General features: G+C 36.0%; 1 protein-coding gene across 1 annotated transcript in view; it reads right to left on the bottom strand.

The window, feature by feature from the left end:
- LOC121268042 (pyruvate dehydrogenase E1 component subunit beta-3, chloroplastic-like) overlaps positions 1-2,758 on the bottom strand; it is a 28,030-nt gene extending 25,272 nt beyond the window's left edge. Inside the window, 4 exon segments of the mRNA XM_041172149.1 lie at positions 1,819-1,862; positions 1,966-2,001; positions 2,003-2,073; positions 2,320-2,758. Coding sequence (XP_041028083.1) covers positions 1,819-1,862; positions 1,966-2,001; positions 2,003-2,073; positions 2,320-2,422 — 254 coding nt within the window. The 5' untranslated portion in view covers positions 2,423-2,758.
- Between the last annotated feature and the right edge of the window lie 19,835 nt (positions 2,759-22,593).

The following is a 22,593-nucleotide window of genomic DNA, read 5'->3' as shown; positions in this document are numbered from 1 at the left end:
AACACCAACTTTTGGCCCTGAAGCTCCCCCTCCTCTAGTTCCTCTATGAACATCAGGCTTCCAACTTGTATGGAAGAACTCAACTCCTTCCCTTTGACCATTTCCGAACCCGTCACCAAAGTAATCTGCCCCGTTTCTCCTTCCGTTTGGCCCTTCTCCTTGTAAATCCTTCTTCTATTATCCTTATTCCCCTCTAAATTCTTGTTTTTTCCATCCTGAGCGCCAGCCTTACGACACTTCGCTATATTGTTCCCCTGAGTTTTACAGAGCCTGCAATACGCTGGTAAATTTTCATATATAACCTTCTGCAATCGACTACCCATTTGGTGAGGCACCCCAATCCACAGCGATTCAATAGGATCTTTAGCGGCATTCATTTCAACGCAAACTCTTGCCGCGTCCGTCCGGGTAGCACATCTGGTACAATTATCGCTGCGCACATATTTCCCTATTGGCATGGTGATATTTTCCAGGAACGATTCATGAAACAAGTTCAGAGGCAAATCAGGGAGTGAAATCCATACAGGTACCACTGGGGATTCCAGTTCCTCTGTGTACTCCGTCGACCAATGGAATGCACGGTAGGGGACTCCCTTCACTTCACAAGACTCTCTAGATATTGCCATCTTAAAATCCCCCTCATTAGCAAACCTTACAAGCACCGACTTGGGAGCCGCCATCGACGAGACCACAGGCTGAACAACGAGCCCCCATCTTCTTCTAATACAGGACCGAATATCATCTAGAGAAGGACGATTCCTCAAGAATTTTAAAACCAGAGAAAAAATAAACGGCTCAGCCAACTTTGTAATCTCCTCCTTGGAAAAACTGATGTAAATTTCGCCATCCAAAATTTTAGGAGGTCTCAACGGGATCGCAACTACTGGAATAGGCTATGGAGCAGACGCCACCATGTCCGCAAAAGAACGGCGGGCAGGGAGCGCCGAGGAGCTCGCCTGGCCCCCGGCGGCATGCATTTGGTAATCCCAAACCCTAGCAGAGCAAGGGGTATTATGCATTTGTTACGGACGGTTTTCATTGTTATTGCAATTGCAAGTGCAAAAGAGAAGTGGATAAAAAGAAATCTGGGAGAGATGAAACGGACTAGCGCTTCATAATCAAGGACTAGATGTTTAAGCAGAACCTCAGAAGTTTGAGTATCATATTAAATGTAGAAGACCCATTTAAGACCAAATCTAAACTTCTAAAAGCATCCCGTCTGGTGGCTACAGATCTTTTTTTTGATAGGTCTAGTGCATACAGATCTAAACGCTATGAAATGGGAAATATGAAAGAATCAACTTATTCACTCTGCATAGATTGACAAAACTGGGGGGCCAGCGTTTTCAAGTAGTTTTCATAACTAATTTATCAAAAAAAAAATTCTCAGACAAAGAAATCATGAGAGCCAACAAACAAAGCACCGGGGGTGTTAACAAGACCATATGATAGTGGCGAAAAAGAAGGGACTTTAATCAAATACAGAGACCATCTAATTATACAGAAAGTAATTAGTAAACTATAAAATAATGATTTTATTCGTATCATTTAGAAACCATAGCATAATAATTATAAGGAAGCCACCGCAGTCATTGAGAGGAAGATCTATATAAGATAAATCATATTATTTGGTTGCGTTTAGCTTTGCAGACCTTGTTAGCAAATTAAATCCGCTATCAATGAAACTTCTGCATCCGTTGCTAGGGTAAATTGTGGTTGCATTATCTTCAAAGTGCGCCAAATAGTACCATCAAGCATTCTATATAGTTTTCATAAGTACCAAATATTCCACAATGGTCACAGAAAAGAAGTATATACCCGGGTTTTGAAGCCGTAGAAGCCGCAGAACTGTCGGGTTTAGTCTACAAAAACCCACAAGCAGGATCAAAATTCAATGTCCACTAAAAACAAAATTAGATATAATTAGAAGAAAATATACTGAGTGGGGGCAGAGAGAGGGTTAACTGCAACTGCATTAGTAATCAACTGCTCGGCCCTGTGCGCGCGCTTTCGCGTTCGAACGCGGGAAAACCCTTCCATCGAATCTCACAACCAGAAAGCTTGCGTTCCTCTCTGAATCAAATCAAACAAACACCAAATGAATATGTGTGTGTGTCACCATTGAGAAATGTCAAAGACTACCACATTTTGTATCGCAGTTTTTCAATGAATCCCAGACTGTGCCAGCCCAGTAATATAACCAGAACCAAAACCAAACCAAACCAAACATGGGGATGAAATCCAAGAATTACATATTGATATCTTGGTCAACTGTCAAAGAAATGGCGAGCAGCCAGAGGAATGGAGTTGAAGGAAAACCTGAGAGGAATCTTCGAGAAGGGAGCTGGAATTTGCTGGAGTCAAGGGACTTGGAGGCCGAGAAAGCCGTTGCAGCATCCACTCCCTGAAACAAGGTGGCCATCTGATCCCCTCCGATAAGACCAAAAAAGAAAAAAACGACGACACATGAAAAGAGCAACAGATGGGATGCAGAGAGAAAGTGAGTAGGAGCTGGATTTATATAAAAGAAAAAGAGAGAGATTGAGAATGAGAATGAGAATGGACGGAGAAATTGAGGAGCTTAAGCAGCTAACAACGACAAGTGATTCGTGCGTGGGTTGCAGATTTATTTCAGGTTATTTGTAAACATCAAAACCCCGCCAGCCTCCGCATCAATTGTTTCCATCGCCGATTCTCTGGGACCGTCAGCGATTCTCTCTACCTCTCTTTGTTTCCACGACAACGTTATATCAGTGAATTGTGACGACCGTTGGATAAAAAACATTGAGAAATGATTTTTTTTTTTCAATTTTATTATTTTTATTTTAAGTAATTATTATTTAAGTTATTAAAAATATAAATATTATTTAAAAAAAAAAGATAAACACACCACAACATTTTACATAATTATATTTTATAATTATTTTATAAAATATTTTATAAAAATATCGTCATTTCAAAACATAATTATAAAAGAACAATACTAGTCTTTCCGTTGGAACTCCCGTTAAGATTTTTATTTTTTTTACTTCGTAATTAAAGAAATATTTTTTTGGGATATTATAATTTTTTTTATTTTTTAAAAATATTAAAAAAATATATGATACACTGGCTAGAACTTCCAACAGTAGCTATAGTGTAACTCATTATAAAATATATCAAGTGGATATCTAGGCTCTGTTGACAGTTGTAAAAATAGCCCTTGGGCCGAATGGCATGGCTCCTGGTCGTTAAGGTCCATGGGTCCTATTCGTCTTGTCATAAAAATGCTATAGCAATTAAATATTTAATTATTTAGAGAAGTTAACAAGACAAGAGAGATTAAAATAATAATAATAACTTATATTAAACACAACTTTTTATTAAAAAATAAAGTCCATATAGGTGTGTGGTCACAGTGGGCGGACCCAAGTGGCTATTTTTTTTTTTTTTTTTGGTTGTGTGTATGTTTTTTTTTTTTTTTAATTTTTAGGTTTTTTTTAAAGGTTCTTGATTTTTAATTATTTTAGATTTAATTTTTTTCCTTTTTTAAATTTTCATGAATTTGTTATATTCAAATTTAAATTTCTCTTTTATGTGGTTTTTGCTTTTTTGGTGAGAACACATATTTAGGCATTTAGTATCTATTCAAAAGAAAAAGAGAATGCGTTGCAATTGCTTGATAGTTTGAAGAAATTTGCCTATTTTACCCCTAATTTTATCTAATAGATTATTGAGAAAATTATGTAGTCCCTTATTATAATAAAATTAAGAGACGACTGAACTGTTTTTAATTACCAATTAACCTGTCAAATATGTATTGAGAAAGAAGAATAAGTGGTTCATGCTTTGTGGAAGTGGAGAGGGTAAAATATTATAGGTTCAAGTGGTTACCCTATGCCCAGCCCAAGGTTAGAGGTTTCATCAGCAGAAAAGAAAGAGAGAGAGAAAGATGGAACAAAAGGCTGAGGAAGTAAAATGATGTTAAAGGGAAAAGAGAGGATGAGATATAAAGGAGAGACGATGTGACATAAAAGAAAGGTTGGGCAGAGGATAAAATAAAAGAACCAGACAACTTAAAGGGGGTTTCTTCTTCCAGACGGCTACTGGGGCTTCTTTTTCTAGACTGCAACTGGGATTTCTCATTCAGCTTTTCAACCTCGCGACCAGAGTACCAGCGACAGGATCTCCACCATAAAATAGATATTTGATTTCCATTATACAGTGAAGATGAGAGACTGTAAAACAATCACATTAAAGTGGATTCTCCCCTCTTCAAAATTTTGTAGACGTAGGCATTATACCGAATCACGTAAATTTATATGTCTCTATCTTTTTTTATTTTTCCTACATTTATTTCCTATTTATTATCATGGATGTATGCACGAACACTGTACAGTTGTACCGGACCACCATTGTGGACTCCACACTACACCGATCGAGGCCCGAATCATCATAGCGTGCTGGGAATGACTATTTCTCTCCTTCCAACCTATTGTACGATTTGTAGGCATTAATGAGAAGTGTACAATAGTACAAAATGTTTGGAGTCAATGTTCCAAAAGAATCCAAAAGAGCAATATTTACAATAAATCTTTCTTGGAAACAATAGAAGCTATGTGTATTGTTTTTTTAGAAGGAAGAACCGGAGGAAATAGCAGTTGCGGCAAAAAGAAGATGGCAAAGAAGAAGTGGACTTGTTTTCCAATCAAAATTCAAACATCCTAATGCAATGATAAAGCAATCGAATGAGATTTTTTGGAGTTGAAAAATCTTAAGAGTTCAAAGAAGTGACAAGACTGAAACATCTAGAAATGTAACACATAAATGGGATCCTCCTCCACAGAATTTTTTTAAGATTAATTAGGATGTTGCCCTTGATAAACTCACTATTTTTGGTTTGTAGTTGTAATGTCATAGCATGATTATTGGTGATATCAAGAAGAAGTTAGGGAGCTATGACAAGTGGTGAGTGAAGCATGTGAAAAGACAAACCAATGAAGTAGCTCATACTTGGGCAAAAATGCATTGCTTATTGTTGATATGAAGGAATGTCCATCATATAATCTTTCCTTGATGGCAAGGGATTAATCAATAAAGCTGAGTTTGTCTCAAAAAATAATATGCTCAAATATAATAGTCCTTATCATTATACCCCTTTATGGTTGAAGTAATGCAAAAACAAGTTCGGCTTACTTCCAGCTTATCATTATAAAAATTTTATATGCAGTCACTTTTCTATATTTTTTATGCACTTCACTATTGTGATTGACTGTATCACTTTTTTTAATGTAAAATAAATTTTTTGACTAATCACATTAATGGAATACGTAAAAAATATGCAAAAGTGTATGTAGCAGAACTCTTGAAACTCATGGGTTTTAAAATTTTATTTTTCAAGCATCTCCGTTAAGGAATATATACATGTATATATATAATTCATTATTTTATGAGCATCATTATAAAATATTATAAAAATATTGTTATTTTATATAAGTATAATTGATTAGAGTTGTATAAGATCAGCCAAACAGTCATATAGTCTTGTTGACATTTAATTTTATTTTGTAAAATATTGTGACTGAGAATAAATTGTTTTCTAACTGTATAATGTGAGTAAAATATTTTAATATGTTATTTTATTTTTCTTTATTTCTTATTTATTAAACTCTTTTTTTTTTTTTTAAAGTGATAAACTAGTCAAGTCTAGAGCTCCGCTTAATTTCAAATCAATCTCTAGTTAAGTTTAACATGAAAATATCTTATTCAAGTTGAGTTTGAACATTAAAAAAAAACTTTATTCGAGTTCGAGTTGAGCTCGAATTTGATTTTTTAATAATCGAGCCAAGTTTGGTCAGACACTACTCAACTCGAACACGATTTGATTACAACGCTACCTCCTTTTTATCATGACAAATTCTTAAAATAACAATATTTTTGCAATTTTATTTGTAATCCGCCATAGATATTTTGTTCAAGTTGTTAGTCTATATAAAAGTTATGGCAATTTTTAGTTCTTCTCAGGAAAATGGACCCTTGGGTAATCTTATCGAAAAGCTAATTCACGTGGTTAATTACGAGTACCGCTACTTATTATTTTAATTTTCATCATTTTTTCATTATTTCATGATGTGATATTAGAGGATTAGAAATTATTTATTATATTTCATTTATAAATCTATTATCTAATGTCATATTATGAGATGGTGAGAGAATGAAGAAAAAATTGATGAATAAACTTTTTCTTTCGTGAATCATAACTTTGTAAAAACACGTATGGATTATGTGCGGTTTGGGGGAGTTTTCAAAGGGTTCGGCTTACCTCCAGTACGTCGTTAGAACTGGTGGGTATAAAATCTCCGAAAAGGCCGATGGTAAAGCCCAACCCATTATGCATTCAAAGCCCACTGAAGAACAAAGAAATCTGCCTTAGAAGACATAAATCAGATCCGACGGTAACACAAAGCCCAATGTATCACAGCTCGTGACATAGGCAACGGAAGAGAGAGAGGAAATTAACTTTTACAAAAGGGAATGGAACGTTTGAATAGGGTAAGAATTCTTAAAAGGACGCTAGTATGAATGAGTTATTTTTTTTTATTTTATTTTTTATGTATTTTTTAAACATTCTTAACTATAAAAAAAATTAAAAAATATATAAATTCATTAGTATTCACTTCCTTAACCATTAAGAAAAAAATTTAAAAATAAAAAATAAAAATATATGAGTAGACACATTTAATAAGCATATTTGGTAGTTATACTATCATTTTCCTTCTTAAAATTTTCAAGATTTTTTTATAATTTTATTCATAAATATTACGTAAAACACTTTTCAATTTTAAAAGATAATTTTTTATTTAATTATTAACTAAGAATTACTTGAACACAAAAAACTAATACAACTTTTATAAACTATATTCAAACAACTTTATAAGTACTTTATAATATTTTTATTAAACTTTCTCTTTCATTTCTAAAATTCAATAAAACATTTACTCAAATCATTTAACTATTGTTCATAAAATTCTATACTCCCAGTGTCAAAATAAATTCATGTGTTTCTATTATCAAAACACCACCGTAGATCATGAGACCACCCTATCGACATCCGATATTAAAAAAAAAATGCATCAACAAGTACATATGAAAATGTAATTTTTTAATTATTTGTTTCACATGAAAATATTAGGCTTTCCTTCTATATATGGACCCGTTGAGAAAATAGTATAATATGTTATGGATACTCTATAATAAATTATGGAAATTGGTTCCGAACCTTCCGCACTACAACATCTTTTTTTTCTTATGATCTCTACTTTTTAGGACAAAAATGACATTTTCTTATATAAAAAAAAATAAAACCCTCAATGAAAACGTTTATGTTTGTGTTGCGACCAGTGACCTCTTCGAAGCAATACTGAACTTCGCCCAACTCCCAGGCCCAAACTGGTCAAAATGATTACTTTTCCAGCCATGAATTCGGAGACTTTGAATTTATTAAGTATACCTACTCATGCAACAGTTTGGTTAGTAGTTTATGATGAATTTTCTATCAAATGGTCATGGTGATTATATAATTCAGCAAACGCCGCGTTCAGAAGTAGGGGTGGCCATACCCGGATGGGGGTATGTGTCCCAGTCTTGCCCTCCGCCCCTATGGGTTGGGGTTGGGGTTGGGGTGGACAGTTTGGGCCCTCGGGTTCGGAGGACCAATTGGCTTTTACGATTGTTCACTCCACCCCGCCCACCCATTGCGAATAGACAACTGAAAAACACCAAAAAAATTCAAAATAACTGAAAATTCACAAAAAATCCATAACAAAATACAAATCCACAACAAATAAAAAAAAAATCCAAAACTTAACAGACTTGACTTCAAACTCTACAAAAAAAAGGAGGATGAGAAGAAGAGGACGCAACAACGAGAGGGAGAAAGAGACAGCAATGGAAGAGAAAGAGAGACTGAGAGAACTTGAGAGTAAAGAGAGAGGAGAGAAAGAAAGAGATGGCGGGGTGGGAAGGGGCATCTCGGGGTGGGGAAGGGTGGCGGCGGGGCACCAGTTCAAAAGTGCATTCATGTTTGTTGTCAAACGTTATCTCATTGGATCAAGATTTACGAAATTTCTGTCCAAATTCTTCAAATATTTATTAATTAAGCACCTCATATTATTAAAAAGTTCACAAGTTATAAAATCGTTTCTGTGTCTCTTTCTTCCATCTTGATCTTAGAATTGAATTACAAGTCTCAAAGAGTCATAATTCTAGTTAGTTCTCCGTGTATAGAGTTGACCCTTATGCAAGATTGAGTTTGGATCAATGAACCCTCACTTTTATTAATTATTATATGTTGTGACAAATGGAGATTTAGGATGGTAAAAAAGTTGAAAAATATAAGATCAATAGATTTCAACAACCATACAATACACCAATACTTAAGTGATTCGGCTTTAAGAAAAGCCTACATCCGCAGGCTGAGGTAATTTTAAAGAAATTCACTAATAAAAAAATTGAGTACAAAGGAGTGGTAACGAATCACTCAAACCCAAAGCTCATTACAGACAAGCCTCACAATCTCATTATAGAGAAATACTCAATTGACTATCTCACTTTGTGTATATCTCTTGTTCTCTCTACTAACTTTTTCTCAACTTTCAACTGCAACATTTTAGACTCGAGTAGGGGTGTTCATCCGGATTCCAATCCGGATATCCGGGTATACCCGGACCGGGACCTAGGTTTCAAACTCGGGCCGGAACCCGGACCAGGTTGGTCCGGATTTCGGGTTGAATCCAAATTTTTATTTTTTATTTTTTATTATTAATTGGACTTCAAATATTTTGTCTCCATTTAGAATTTCAAATCATATTCTCAATACAACATAAGCCTATAATATAACATGAGCCTATAAACAATTAATTAAACTTTTTAACTAAATGCATGTAAAAATAAAAAAATCAATATTCATCATGTAAAATGCATGCGACATACAAGATGCAATCAACTACATATTACATAGTTTGAACTAATTTGCTAAAAATATTACAAAACACATATATTACTTTAATTAAACTTTAATACACAACAAATTGTTTGCAAAAAATAGAAATTTTTCCAGCATTACTTTTCAGTGCCACAACATAGGCAGCACCATTTTGGCAAACAGTTGCAGGTTTTGCTAAGGGAATTCTTCTTGGCAAGTGCATCATATCCATAAAGTGCTTGCCTTCTGAAAACACATCCAGTCCCAATATATATGGGTCCTTGTAAACCATCTAAGCCTTTCATGTTGATCTGCTTTCAGTGGAGAAGTTAGACTTTGCAATAACAAAGAAGTGCATAAAAATATATAGTTAAACAAATTGGATACAACACACAAATAAGAAGAGTACACATACATCAAATCTTCTTTCCCAATATGGGTCCATCATGAAACACATGGCTTCTCTAAGTACCTTGCTATTGTTAATATAATGATCACAGTCAACGTTCAGAAGATAAGGAGCATTTGAGATAACTTCATTATCATAGACATCAGCCTTACCAAAGCATTCATGGCCCCACCTTCTTGTGGTGTTCAAACCCAGGTCTCTTTTCATGGGAAACATAAATCAGACGAGGTAACTCATTTCCTGCCACATCACTATGGCCGAGGAACACCTACAGAAATGAGATTTCATATTAAGTGGTACCCCAGATACGAAATCTTCCAATTGCAGAACCAAGCATTGAAAAGTTATCCATTGCTTTAATTAAACTCTAATACACAATAAATTATTTGTAAAAAATCATAAACTACATATTATATTGTTTATTGGGATGATTCTTTTAAGAAACTACATAATACTTTAAGAAAGTAAGATTATGCAAGAAGAAAGCACTTATTCTAAATTTTTTTAGCATGAATGGGAAGAGAGACTCACAACAACCTCTGTTGAAGATGAAGCTACGTAATCATATAAAAAAATATTAAAAATGAATTAGATAAATAATAAACCGAGATAGAAAGATATTAAAAAAATATTTCAAGTTTCAAACTTATCTTCAAGATCCATCGACTGTACGTATTCTTCCAACTCCCGAATGTCGACAGATTTGGTCCTTAACCAATTTTAAGTGCAAATGAGGGCTTTGACGGTCTCTGGAGACAGTGAACTCCTAAAAGGATCCAAGATGCGTCCTCCTGTACTAAATGTAGACTCCGAGATAACAGTGGAAATGAGGGTGGCTAACACATCATGTGCTACCTCCGCAAGGACATGATAATTGGTGGCATTAACTCTCCACCAATCCAAAATATCAAAACTGGGTGATTTTTGTGTACACCCCTCCGATAAATATCGATCTAGTTCTGATCTAAACTCCATAAACCCTTGCTCCAGAAGAAATTTATCTAACCTGATATTAAATTTAGTCAAGATAGTAGTAGAAGTAGAAGTAGTGTTTGGCCTCCCTTGGGCCACATTAGAACTCCCCCAACTACCCATACGAAATTTGTTATACTGCTCAATCAAGCGGCTTAACAAGAGTTTAACCTTGGCCTCTATCCTATCCGCCAACTCATCCCCTTTGCACTGATTCAACCAAAACTTCATTGCTATCATTTTATATCGTGGATCAAGCACAAAAGTAACATATATCATCAAGTTGAACCTATCTGTGCTACCCCAATATTTTTCATACTTACTTTTCATATTTATGCCCATGGTGCTAGTGATAATATCATGACTATTGTACATATCATTTAATGTATCTTCAATTGTGCAGGGTTCTTGGAAGTATACATTAGCCGTCACATACAAAGAACCGGAAATGTTCAATGTAACATCATAAAATACTTTCAACAACTCTACAAAAATATGTGCTTTTTTCTAATCATCAACAGTGGGGTTCACGAATTCACTATCCACACATATATAATAGTGTTCAAAGGCTTGTTTGTGTTTTTTAGCTGTACTCAACATCAAATATGTGGAGTTCCATCTAGTAGTAACATCCAAGCAAATCATCATCTCACTAATATTTTCCTTTATTGCAGAAGTCTTGAACTTGGCAAACCTCAACGGTGAAGACTTCACATATCTAACGGCATCTCTAATTCTTGTTACAAACTCATAAACATCTCTCAAGCCGTGCATAACAATCAAATTTAATATATGGGCAACACATCACATGTGAAGAAACTCACCACCCAATATGGTACAATCACTATCCTTTATTCTCCTCCTCATGTAATCAACAGCAACATCATTAGAGGAGGCATTATCAACTGTGATAGTCAAGATCTTATTAATCTCCCAATCATGCAACCCTAAATCTAACACCCTCCCAATAGTTTCGCCCATATGGTTGGGAATTTGGTAATTTTTTTTTTTTTTGTGCAATTTCCAGTTGCAATCAATAAAATGTGCAGTAATTAGGGGTGGGCAGCGGGGCCCTGCCCCCGCTGCCCCGCCCCACTTCCGCCCCACCTCCGTTAGGCTGGGCGGATCACCCCGCCCGTCAGATGCTGGCGGCGGGGCCACCCGCCCGCATCTGGGGCAACATCCGGGGGCGGGGGCGGGCTGGGGTGACCCCCGCCCCGGATATACCCCGCCCCGCCCCGCCCGGATATATTATTATATATATAATTATAATTATATATAATTATATTATATACGTTATTTACATATATATTAAAAAAAAAAAAACCTAGGCATAAAACGACGTCGTTTTATGCCTGGGTTAAAATTAAAACTGAAACCCTAGTTACCCAGCCCGCCCCTTCTTGCCTCTGCCTAGCCCCGATTTCTGTTCTTCTCACTCTCGCTCTCGCCTCTCTCTCTCTCTGAGTTACTTCTCGCAGCCGTGAGCCGCCGCCCGGTCCATCTATCTGCATCGCCATCCCCGTCGCACGACTCGGACTCGCACCCGGTTCCTCTCTCTTCATCTCCGAAGGTAAGAAACCCAAATTCGACACTTCAATTTTTTTTGTGATTTACATATTTAATGGAGATTGGAGGAAGGATGGGGTTTATCGGAGATGGAGGATGGGATTTTGTGAATTGTGTGCTGTGGAGTTTAGATTGTGCATGTGGTTTGATCTTTGAAATTTTGAATGGCTCCCGTGACCCGTGAATTGTGTGCTGTGAATTGTTTTTTTTTTTTTTTTGCATTATATAATGTGTGTAAATCACTGAATTTCAATATTATTGTGTCTAATTAATTCGGATTGGAGCCCTAAATTAATTTAGGGCTCCAATCCGAAACCCTAAATTAATTTAGGGGTTTTAATCTTTGAAACCCTAAATTAATTTAGGGTTTCGAAATACCCTAAATTAATTTAGGGGTTTCAAAGATTGAAAACCCTAAATTAATTTAGGGGTTTAATCTTTAAAATTGCTATGCACTAGGGGTTTAAAAAATTAATTTAGGGGTTTAAAAACAGAATTTGATGTTCCCTACCAAATTGAACAAAAAAAAAAAAAAGAATGCACTAGGGTATTTCGAAATTCAATATAATGAATTAAGATGAAATATATATATATATATATGAAATTATGAATGTCAAGTGGTACTTTTTTTTATTCTACTTTTTTTTTTTTTAATGTTCATTATAATTTATATAGTTGCTATGCTTATGCCTTATAGTCTTTCAAGTTATAAATATATATATATATATATATATATATATATATATTATGAATGTCAAATTCATTTGAACACAAAAGAGAATTTGCATAAACATGTTGTTTTAGTAAAAAGAAAGCATTTAGGGTGACAAGACAAAGCCCTCAACAAATTTGGAACACTCATACTAACACAATAATTATGGTGCATGCCCATTATCGATATGGACATCCATCCTTTTGTAAAGCGACCATAATCATTATTATCCATTCATATCAACATCTCATCCCTTATTTTGAGTTGATTTCTAGACGTTTCATTTTTATTGTATTGTATTTAATTTCTTTATTTAATTTAATATGCTCGGATGTGATCATTTTTCTTAATATGTTGGTTCAAATTTGTCTGTTTTGAGTTCGGAGAAATAATTAAAATAGTACAATAAATATAACTAAAACCACTATAAGTCTTTTTATAACTTGAATAATTAATGTGTCTTTTTAATGCCTAAAATTTATGACTTTAAATTTTTTACAATTGTTTGATGAATTATATGGTCTAATTTTTTATTCTAATTTTTTTTTTTTATGTTCATTATATATTTGCTATGTTTTCTATAATTTCAGATTTGTTGTTTGCTTGAGTTCATGGATATGCCAGCAGATTCTAGTGCGAGCTCTCCTTTCCAGGCCGAGGGCACCCCTACCCCTACCCCTACACCTACACCTACACCTACCCCTCCTACTCAAACCCCTACCCCTAACCCTATGGCACCTTGCCCCGCCCTAAGCCCAGCAAGAAACCTGCTTCAATAGTTTGGAGCCATTTCACCAAACTAGAAGGTGGTGACTCAAGTAACCCCCAAGCCAAGTGTAACTATTGTGGAAAAATTTATGGATGTCACTATAGGAAACATGGCACCTCACAATTAAAGGTGTACTTAGAAGAGCAATGCAAAAAAAGTCCAATATTAAGATCATTACAAGACAAAAGCCAATCTAGGCTAGAAATTGGACTTAAAAAAATGGCGGATGAGACTAGTGGGGGTGCAACTTTGAAGGGGTATACTAAGTATGATCTCGATGAGTGTAGAAGATACCTAGCTAGTATGGTCATAATGGACGAGCTACCTTTTCAAATTGTTGATGGGAAAGGGTTTCAAGCGTATTCTCGCTACTTGGAACCAAAGTTTAATATTCCTTCTCGTCACACGGTGGCAAAAGATGTAAAAAAACATTATTACATTGAAAAGGAGAAGTTGAGGGGTCAATTGGCGGATCAATTTGTTTGTCTCACCACTGACACTTGGACATCGATCCAAAATTTTAATTATATGTCTTTGACTGTGCATTTTATTGATTGTCATTGGACATTGCAAAAGAAAATTATAAAATTTTGTAAAATCACCGATCATAAAGGTGAGACAATTGGAAAGGCCTTGGAGGCCGCAATAAAGGAGTGGGGGTTGACCCGAGTGGTTACAGTCACAGTCGATAATGCCTCGTCTAACGATGTTGCATTGGGGCATCTAAAGACCTATCTTAGAGAGGTAAATAAGACACTCATGGGTGGTGAGTGTCTGCATGTGAGATGTGCAGCACATATTCTGAATCTGATTGTCACTGATGGTTTGAGAGATCTTCATGACTCGATTGCTCGGGTTAGGACTGCTGTGAGATGGGTGAAATCTTCTCCTTCGAGGTTGGACAAATTCAAGGTTGCTACGAGATCTGCGGGCCTAACATCTAAGAGGGGCCTTTGTACTAATATGCCTACACGATGGAACTCATCATTTCTGATGTTGGAGGCGGCCCAAGAATATAAACTGGCATTTACATTATTGGGTGACGAAAACATCCAATATGTTAAATATTTTGATGATCACGGGGGATTGAGAAAACCCGTAGAGGATGATTGGGAAATTGTAACTAATTTTGTAGAGTTTTTGAGGCTTTTTTACGATGTCACCATAAGGCTATCTGGAACTTTGTACCCTACATCCAATATTGTATGTCAGCAAATATGTAGGGTAAAAGAAGAATTAGATGACATGGTCGCGGGTGGTCACATTAGGATGCGGGAGATGTCATTGATTATGAGGACAAAGTACGACAAGTATTGGAGAGATTTAACGAAGGCTAATATTTTGTTATATGTAGCTGTCGTCTTTGACCCGAGGTATAAGTTGGATGGCATGATATTTGGATTGGGCCTTGCGTACGGGCAAGTATGGGCAGAGCTTATTGCAGCAAGGGTTCGGGAAACCCTTACTAGATTATTTGATGAGTTTTCCACCCTGCGGGGTGGTAATATTGCGGCACCTACACCTACCCCCTCAGCCTCAAGCTCACAGTTTCCTGAAGTCGAGTTTGGGAAAAGACGTAGATTGGAGTGGGGTGAGATGTATGAGCAGACCCCCTTCCTTCGGAGTTCTGTAGAGGCTCAGCCAGAGATAGACAGATACTTAGCAGTAGAGATTCTACCATTTTCACGAGATTTTGATATATTAAGTTGGTGGAAGGTGAATGCCGTGAAGTATCCCATCCTTGGAGAGATAGCCCGCACACTTTTGGCCATCCCTGTTAGCACAGTAGCCTCAGAGTCGGCCTTTAGCACTGGAGGACGTGTATTAGATTCATTTCGGAGTTCATTAGTTCCTTCCACTGTGGAGGCTTTGATTTGCACGCAGAATTGGATCAAGGGAACTCCAATTCATGTTCCGGATGTTCTTGAGTATGAGAAGGCCGACGTCGAGGAGGATAGTGATGATCAGTTTGGATCTAGTATTTATTTTAATTTCATTTTATAATTTCTTATTTTAATTTATTTATTTTCATTTAATTGGTATTCATTAATTTGATTTCAAATTTAATACTTATAGTGATACATGAGACGACGTCTACGGCTACCTTCGATGCAGTATGACTTTGTATTGGACCCACCATTGTCATGGTTTGCACAATTTCTTCCATAATTGTTTTTTGCATTTAAAATTTTGTTTCATCTTTATAACTTTTTAATTCTAATTTGTTTTATTTTTAACTTATTAATATTTCAGGTTTTATAACTTATTGACTTTTATGATCTTGATTTTCAGTCTCACAGCAATCGACATAACTCACCACTCAGTGAACTCACCGCTACGGCTCCACCCCAAAATCAAATTGATCAAATTGAAAAATTATGATTTTGTTAATTTATAATTAATTGTAATGTTGCTACAATAGTTAATTGTACAATTTGTAATATTTATTTCTTTTAGAGGAGTTTGTAATAGTGTAATAGTTTATTAGTTCTCTTAATTTGTATAATTGTGAACAAAATATTTTAGCATAGTGCCTTACTGCCTTAGTGATGATTACTACTTAATTAGTTAATAACGTAATAGTTCAATCTATGATTCTATATATATATATATTTTTTCCTGTTTTTAAATCTATATACTTTTTAATCTAAATAATGGGCTCAAATGGCCCAAAAACGAATTCTGGGCCCAAAGTGGTCCAAAAACCGATTCTGGGCCATTTAGGGCCCAGAAAAATGTACTGGGCCAAAGACCCAGTATGGGGGCGGGGGGTGCGGACGGGTGGGGGTCCACCCCCGCACCCCGGCCCAATGGACGGGGGACCCCGCCCCCGCCATGCCGGGGCGGGGTCCGGGGAGAAATTCCCCACCCCCGCATATGCGGGGGCGGAGGGCGGGGGAGGGGTGGCCCCGCCCCGTAGGGAGCGGGTATCACCCCTAGCAGTAATGCACATATATTTCATATTTTGCACTGATGTCCAGGTATCGATGGTTAGAGAAATTCTTTGACCATCCAACAATTTTTTTGGTGATTTAGGATGGCAAAGTAAATCGAGACTCTAAATCAGCCACGTACTCAACAAACCCTTCGTTCTCCACAAGCCTAAAAGGTAATTCACACCTAATAAAAAACTTAGCGGTTGACACCCTAAGTTTTTCTGCATCATACTTCACTAGACTTTGTGGGCTACACACTCTTCCCTCTACATCCCTCTTAACACTAGATGACTGACTTTTTCCAACTCCTTTAAATCTAAGAGGGGAAGTTTCACATGCATTCTGGAGGTGGTGTATCATAGATGAAGTGTCATTCTTGTAGTGGCAACTGTATAGCTTAGAGCAATAATTGCACTGAGCTTTTGGGTTATTATGGTCAATAGGTTGCACTTTAGTAAAGTGTTCCCAAACCACCGATTGGTTACTAGGTGTTTTTTTTTATTGCTTGGGTAAAGGTGGGATGGAATGGGTAGGTTGTTGTGTATATGTGGATGAAAGGATTGGAATACTCCCATGCTCCTCTACATCCACTGGAATAGACGAGGAGTCACCACCAATCCATTAGGTTGTACCGACATTACAACTCACATATTCTTCTTCCATCTATTATTGATTAATAAAAATCACCAAACACAATATAATAAATAATCAAACACTAATAATCAAATATAATAAAATATAACAGAGAGAGAGAGAGATAGAATTATATATTATATAATTCTTATTTATTACAAAGCTAAAATTCTTATTTACAATATTATTTATGGAATTATATAATTTCATATGCAAGTATATATATGCAATTATATATATACAAGAGTGAACAATATAAAGAGGGTTGTCATTGTTTGCAGGGCAATTGCTGGGAGCATAGGTAATATGTGGAATGGGGAATATGAAGGTTTTGATTTAGTAGGAAGTGGGCTGCTTTCTAACTTTGAGTGCTTGATAGTGCCAAATCCAAATGCTATACTTCCCAGTTTCGTTATAGTTTTTGACTGATCCGGATGTTCATGTATATCTTTTTGCATTGAGCAATAATAATCCAACTTAGATTTGCTTATAATTTAACTAATGCCATTAATGTAATACCATACTGCAAAATCAATAAGCTATCAAAAGTAGCAACGCATCAGTCAAAAGATTACCAATGGTACCCTCAATAGCTAGAAACCAGACACGTTGTTTTGCATTCCATTACTGATGTTCTAAGTGAAATTTAGGTTAGTAACATGAGATGAGGAACAAGATTTGTGAGAGACAAGGTTATTTATTCCTAACAGATACAAAAAGTAACATGTAATGGGATTAGACTTCAATCAACAGCTTATCACGAGAAAGGTTTCTACCTCGGTTTAACCAAGGGGAAGGATAGAACGAGAGGGGAAAGAAAGAAAGACTACCGAGGAGGGTGGGGGTTAGATTTAGGTTAAACCTAAGTCCAAATTGATGTCGTTTTATTAACCATTTATATATATATATATATTATAAGTATTTTAAGCTGGGCTGTAGGGTACTAAGGGTGGGCTGGGGTGCAGGGAAGGTGGGGGCTGGCCAGCTCGCCCCCCAACCCTACGTACATGCAGACTCGATTTACTTGGAAAGACAATATAAATAACCACAGTAATCTGTAGGACATCATAGTGTTGGTTATAACCCCATAAGATTCTAATAATCGAATCCAAGGGTCCAAAATAAAATCTCCAAGTTTATCTACGAGTAGGTCACAAAGGAACAGTAAAACAGGAGAACAGGACAAGCTTTCTCCTTAACAATGATGATTGCTTTGGATAAGGTTAAATGCCTGTGTAATCAGATTGGACCATAGAGTCACAGGACAACTGAAATCTGGTTTTCCCAAGTAAGAGAGGAGTACAGGGCAAACATATGCAATTGTATATGGTATTGGTACATAAGCAGCCAAACCAAAACATATGCAAGTAAGAGAGAAGTTTTCACACAAAATTTGAACAAAGATCAAAGGAAACAACCATTTCTCAAGTTGGGTATTCCCCTAACAATTAAAACCAAATCCAGAAATTCAATGGAGGTCCAGTACTCTACTCAACAACAAATAAAATATATACAAAACAATACAAATCTAAAAGGAAAAATAGAGGCTTAGAGCCCACAAGCCACAGAAACCAACACACATTAACTCCGATTATCAACAAATACAGAATCTATAAATAACCCAAACCATTATCAACCAAGTGATTACCTCATCCATTCCTTACGCACAGAATCATAGTTACAGGGAGGGAGAGGGAGAGAGAGAAAGAGAGAGAGTACCCAAACAAGTGAACAACGCCCAAGAGGGAAAGGCCAACGACAACAGGGATGCAGCGACTGAGATGCAGCGACGGAGATGCGGTGAGGACGGGCGGCGACGGTTATGGGATCACGGTGATGGAAGCAGGGGCTTAGGGTTTTTGTATTTTCTCTAGCCGCAGCGTAACGAGACAGCAAGAGAGAGAGAGAGAGAGCGAGAGAGACACGGGGGGAGGGGGGAAGTATCTAACCGGTATCAAAACGGCGTTGTTTTTATATTGGTTTTTATTAAAAAAAAAAAAAAAAGATCCGGGTACCGGTTTCTAACCCGTACCTTGACCAGATTAGTCTAGGTTTTCAAACCCGAGTTTCGGCCCGGGTTTGATTCGAGCAGAAACCCGGAACCTGAAAAACCGAGTTCCAGACCGGGCTGAAAAAAAATCCCGGATGAACAATCCTAGACTCGAGAACAGACAAAGAATGAAATATCTCAAATTAAGTAGAAAAATATAATATTGCACCTAGAGTCATAGGTTTCTCTTTTGAATTGCAAAGCATGCTTGCATTTAATGCATGCAAAGAAAAAATGGCTTCCTCACATAGAAAGACAAGCCACTTTACTTACATTAGAGATACCCAATCAGTTAACAAACAACTTTTTAAAAGAAATTGTAACAACTTTGGACAGCAATTGTTGACTTAATAAAAGTATTAAAGTAGGAATATTGGAGGTGATGATTGTGATAATTAAGTTTTTCCTTCCAATTTCACGTTTTTGGGCCAAAATGACAAATACTGCAAAAAGAAACTTATTCAACTCTAATCTTTTTGAAAATTAACCAATCAAGATCCGGTAGATAATGAATTGAGATAAGACGAGTTGGAATGAAAATTAAATAAAATATTATTAAAAAATTATTATTATTTTAGAATTTAAAAAAGTTGAATTATTTATTATATTTTGTGTGAAAATTTAAAAAATTTATAATGATAAGATGAGATGAAATATTTTTACTATCAAATAGGGCCTAAAGCCTTATATCAATGGCAAATTGTGTGGCACGTTTCAAGTTTTGCAATCATTTTTGTTAGCCGGATAGAGTTTCCAAATTGGAATATATATTTATATATATAGAAGATCGGGGATATATTATATTCCTAAAATATATATATATATATATATAGGACTTGCTTAATTAGGTACGTACCATTTAAAATATGGTTTTAGGCACACGTTTAAGTGGTGTTGTCAACACCTTCAGCCATGATATTGCGTATAGAGATGCATGTACATTATTAGTAAATAAGAGAACAAAACTATATATATCAAACATCAACAACTAAAATAAATTTGATGAGCACCATATATCACTCTTGAATGATTCTCTCTTTATATTTTGACCAAAATTACACTTTCTAGAGAATTTAAGAGGGAAATTATATTGAGGTCCCCTCCTCCTTCCTTTTCCACCCCCTTCCATAAGATACATAGCCTATTTTCTTCCTTCCCTTTTGAATGGTTCAAGCCAAGACACGTGTCTTTTTTTTTTATCATTTTCCTAACCTCATGCCTAGCTAAGACTTATGTGCCAGTACCTCAAGCATGCATGTATGAACCTCATCATGTGTCACCACATTTCATAACTAACACGTACAACATATGGCTTCCTTCTCTCATCCTAGCTAGTTTCAAGAATTAAACAACATTTTATTCATTTCCTCTAGACTGAAGTACTTGGCAGGCAGGCATGCTAGCTTTACTGCTAAAGGATGATCAGAAATTCAACTAAAAAACATTACTTAATAGTTATTTTTGCACTTAATTTAGTGGAGCATAATTTCAACCCATTAATTGAGGCCAAAAAGGCTTTTAATTTGGAAAATAGACACGTTATTAAAAGAAAAATGAATATTTATGACAGATTATTTACGAAGAAAATAACTATTTATGATGAAAATAGACTCATTTTAAGAGAAAATAGTATTTTTTAAAAAATAACTGATCACAAATAAACAATTTTATTATAAGGCATATAAGTGACATCAATGAAAAGTAATTGCAATATATATATATATATATATATATATATATATCTCGTGATTTTTCAAAGATCGAAGTGTACGTCAGTGTTGTTGTACAGATCAAACCTAACATGCATATGATCGGAGCCAGACTGGCCTAGTGCTTCTTGTCTATTCTTGTTAGACAAGCACAAAAGAGTACTCTCAATTTTTCCGTGGAAAACATTTTGGAAATCTCTATACAAGTTCCTCATGAGGTCCCAACAAATTATCCAAGTCTTCAAGTCTTTGTACTCGTCATCATTTGAATGAAGAAAAAAGCATGCAGCATCATCCTGAAAGTTTCTCGTCTTTGTCGTGGAACAAACTATTTAACAAACATGTAGGGGACAGTCTCTAAATTAAAAAAAAAAAAGCCTGTACAGTACGTACTAGAGGGAATGGAATGGAGTGAACGAGCCGCTAGCCCGCGAAAAACGTGCTCCGCATTTAGTGATTTACGCACCGCATCCTGCATTCCACATGTCGACAAAGACGATTGCGCAAGCAACGTATATATAACAGGTGGCGGATTTTGGTCATGTTCACTGTTCAGCTTTTCGGTCTACTTTATTTCTCTTTTGTTAATTACCTGTTTTCTCCTTGGCTTTTAATTTTTTTTTTTAATGAAAAGCCCTTACGTTTCAAAAATAAATAAATATTGTAGGTGTACTCTGTTTTTCTATTTGCAGATAAGAGCTGGACTTTCGGTTTATTTATTGTCCATAGGACCATAACCCTAATGGCATGTCATACTAATATAGATATAATCGTGACACGTGTCCAATTTATACTCTTGAAATCTACGTTCCAACATTAATGCGTATTATAATGCAACATTTATAATAAAACTGTGAGGTGGTTGCATGTTTTGATTGAATTTTAGCATGAACCGTGGTATTAAATAATGTAAATTAGAGTAACGTTATATATAATTTTAAGTTGGGCAAGTTTTGCATATTCATTTTTTTAAAAAAAGTGTGATCCATTATTAAAATTAAAAATAAATTTTTTATTTAAGTTCTATTTACTCACTCGATCATTTTCCAATAAATTAATATTATCTTTTAAAAAAAAGATAAGTCGATCAAATTAAAATACAAGGCTGGGAATAAACTTAATTGAAGGGAGAATAAAAAGAACAGAAAAAAGCAAATGAATACCATGATGAATAACCACCAAGGTGGTAGCCCAGTTGGTACGAGATGGTATTTCATGACTTCGAGTTCAGGAGTTCGAGTCAGGACATAAGTTGAAACTACTTGTAATAGTAAAGTCTGATATTTGGACCATGAGATGGGTTTTAAACCAGCTGGATTCTTTGAAGGTGATGTGATGATAGGCTCGCCCTTGAGGCAGTAGCTATGGCTCAAACCAGACATTTTGCAGTGGGAATGGACTCCTATGCCATGCCTAGGAAGGGTTGTTACGCTTATCGCCCTCACCTCTCATTTTTTGCAAAGAGAAAAAAAAATACCATGATGAATAATGTAGTTACTTAGCCCTCAAGAAAATGAGTATTAGTACCTTGAGCACTAGGAAGTAGGGGTGGACGGTGGGGATCCACCCCACCCACCCCGTTCAGCCTAGGGGACGAGGCCGATGTTGGGCCTAGGCCCACCCGAGATTTACCCTGCCTATCCAGTCTAGTTAAAAATAATAATTTTTTTTAAATAAAATGACATTATTTTGGAAAGAACTCTCCAAAATGCTGTCGTTTTACATTAGGTTTTGTTTAAAACTTAAGCCATCTCTCTCTCTCTATCACCCCTGCATCCCATCCTCAGGTATCTCTTTGTCTAATTGAGTTGGATGGCCGTGGGGGCCAATCCAACCCCGACATGTGGACAGGAGCACCCGCCCACGAAGGGC

The sequence above is a fragment of the Juglans microcarpa x Juglans regia genome, chromosome 5S (genome assembly GCF_004785595.1).
Source record: "Juglans microcarpa x Juglans regia isolate MS1-56 chromosome 5S, Jm3101_v1.0, whole genome shotgun sequence".
NCBI lineage: Eukaryota > Viridiplantae > Streptophyta > Magnoliopsida > Fagales > Juglandaceae > Juglans > Juglans microcarpa x Juglans regia.
Note: the sequence above shows the minus strand (reverse complement) of the source record. Positions and strands in the feature narration are given on the sequence as shown.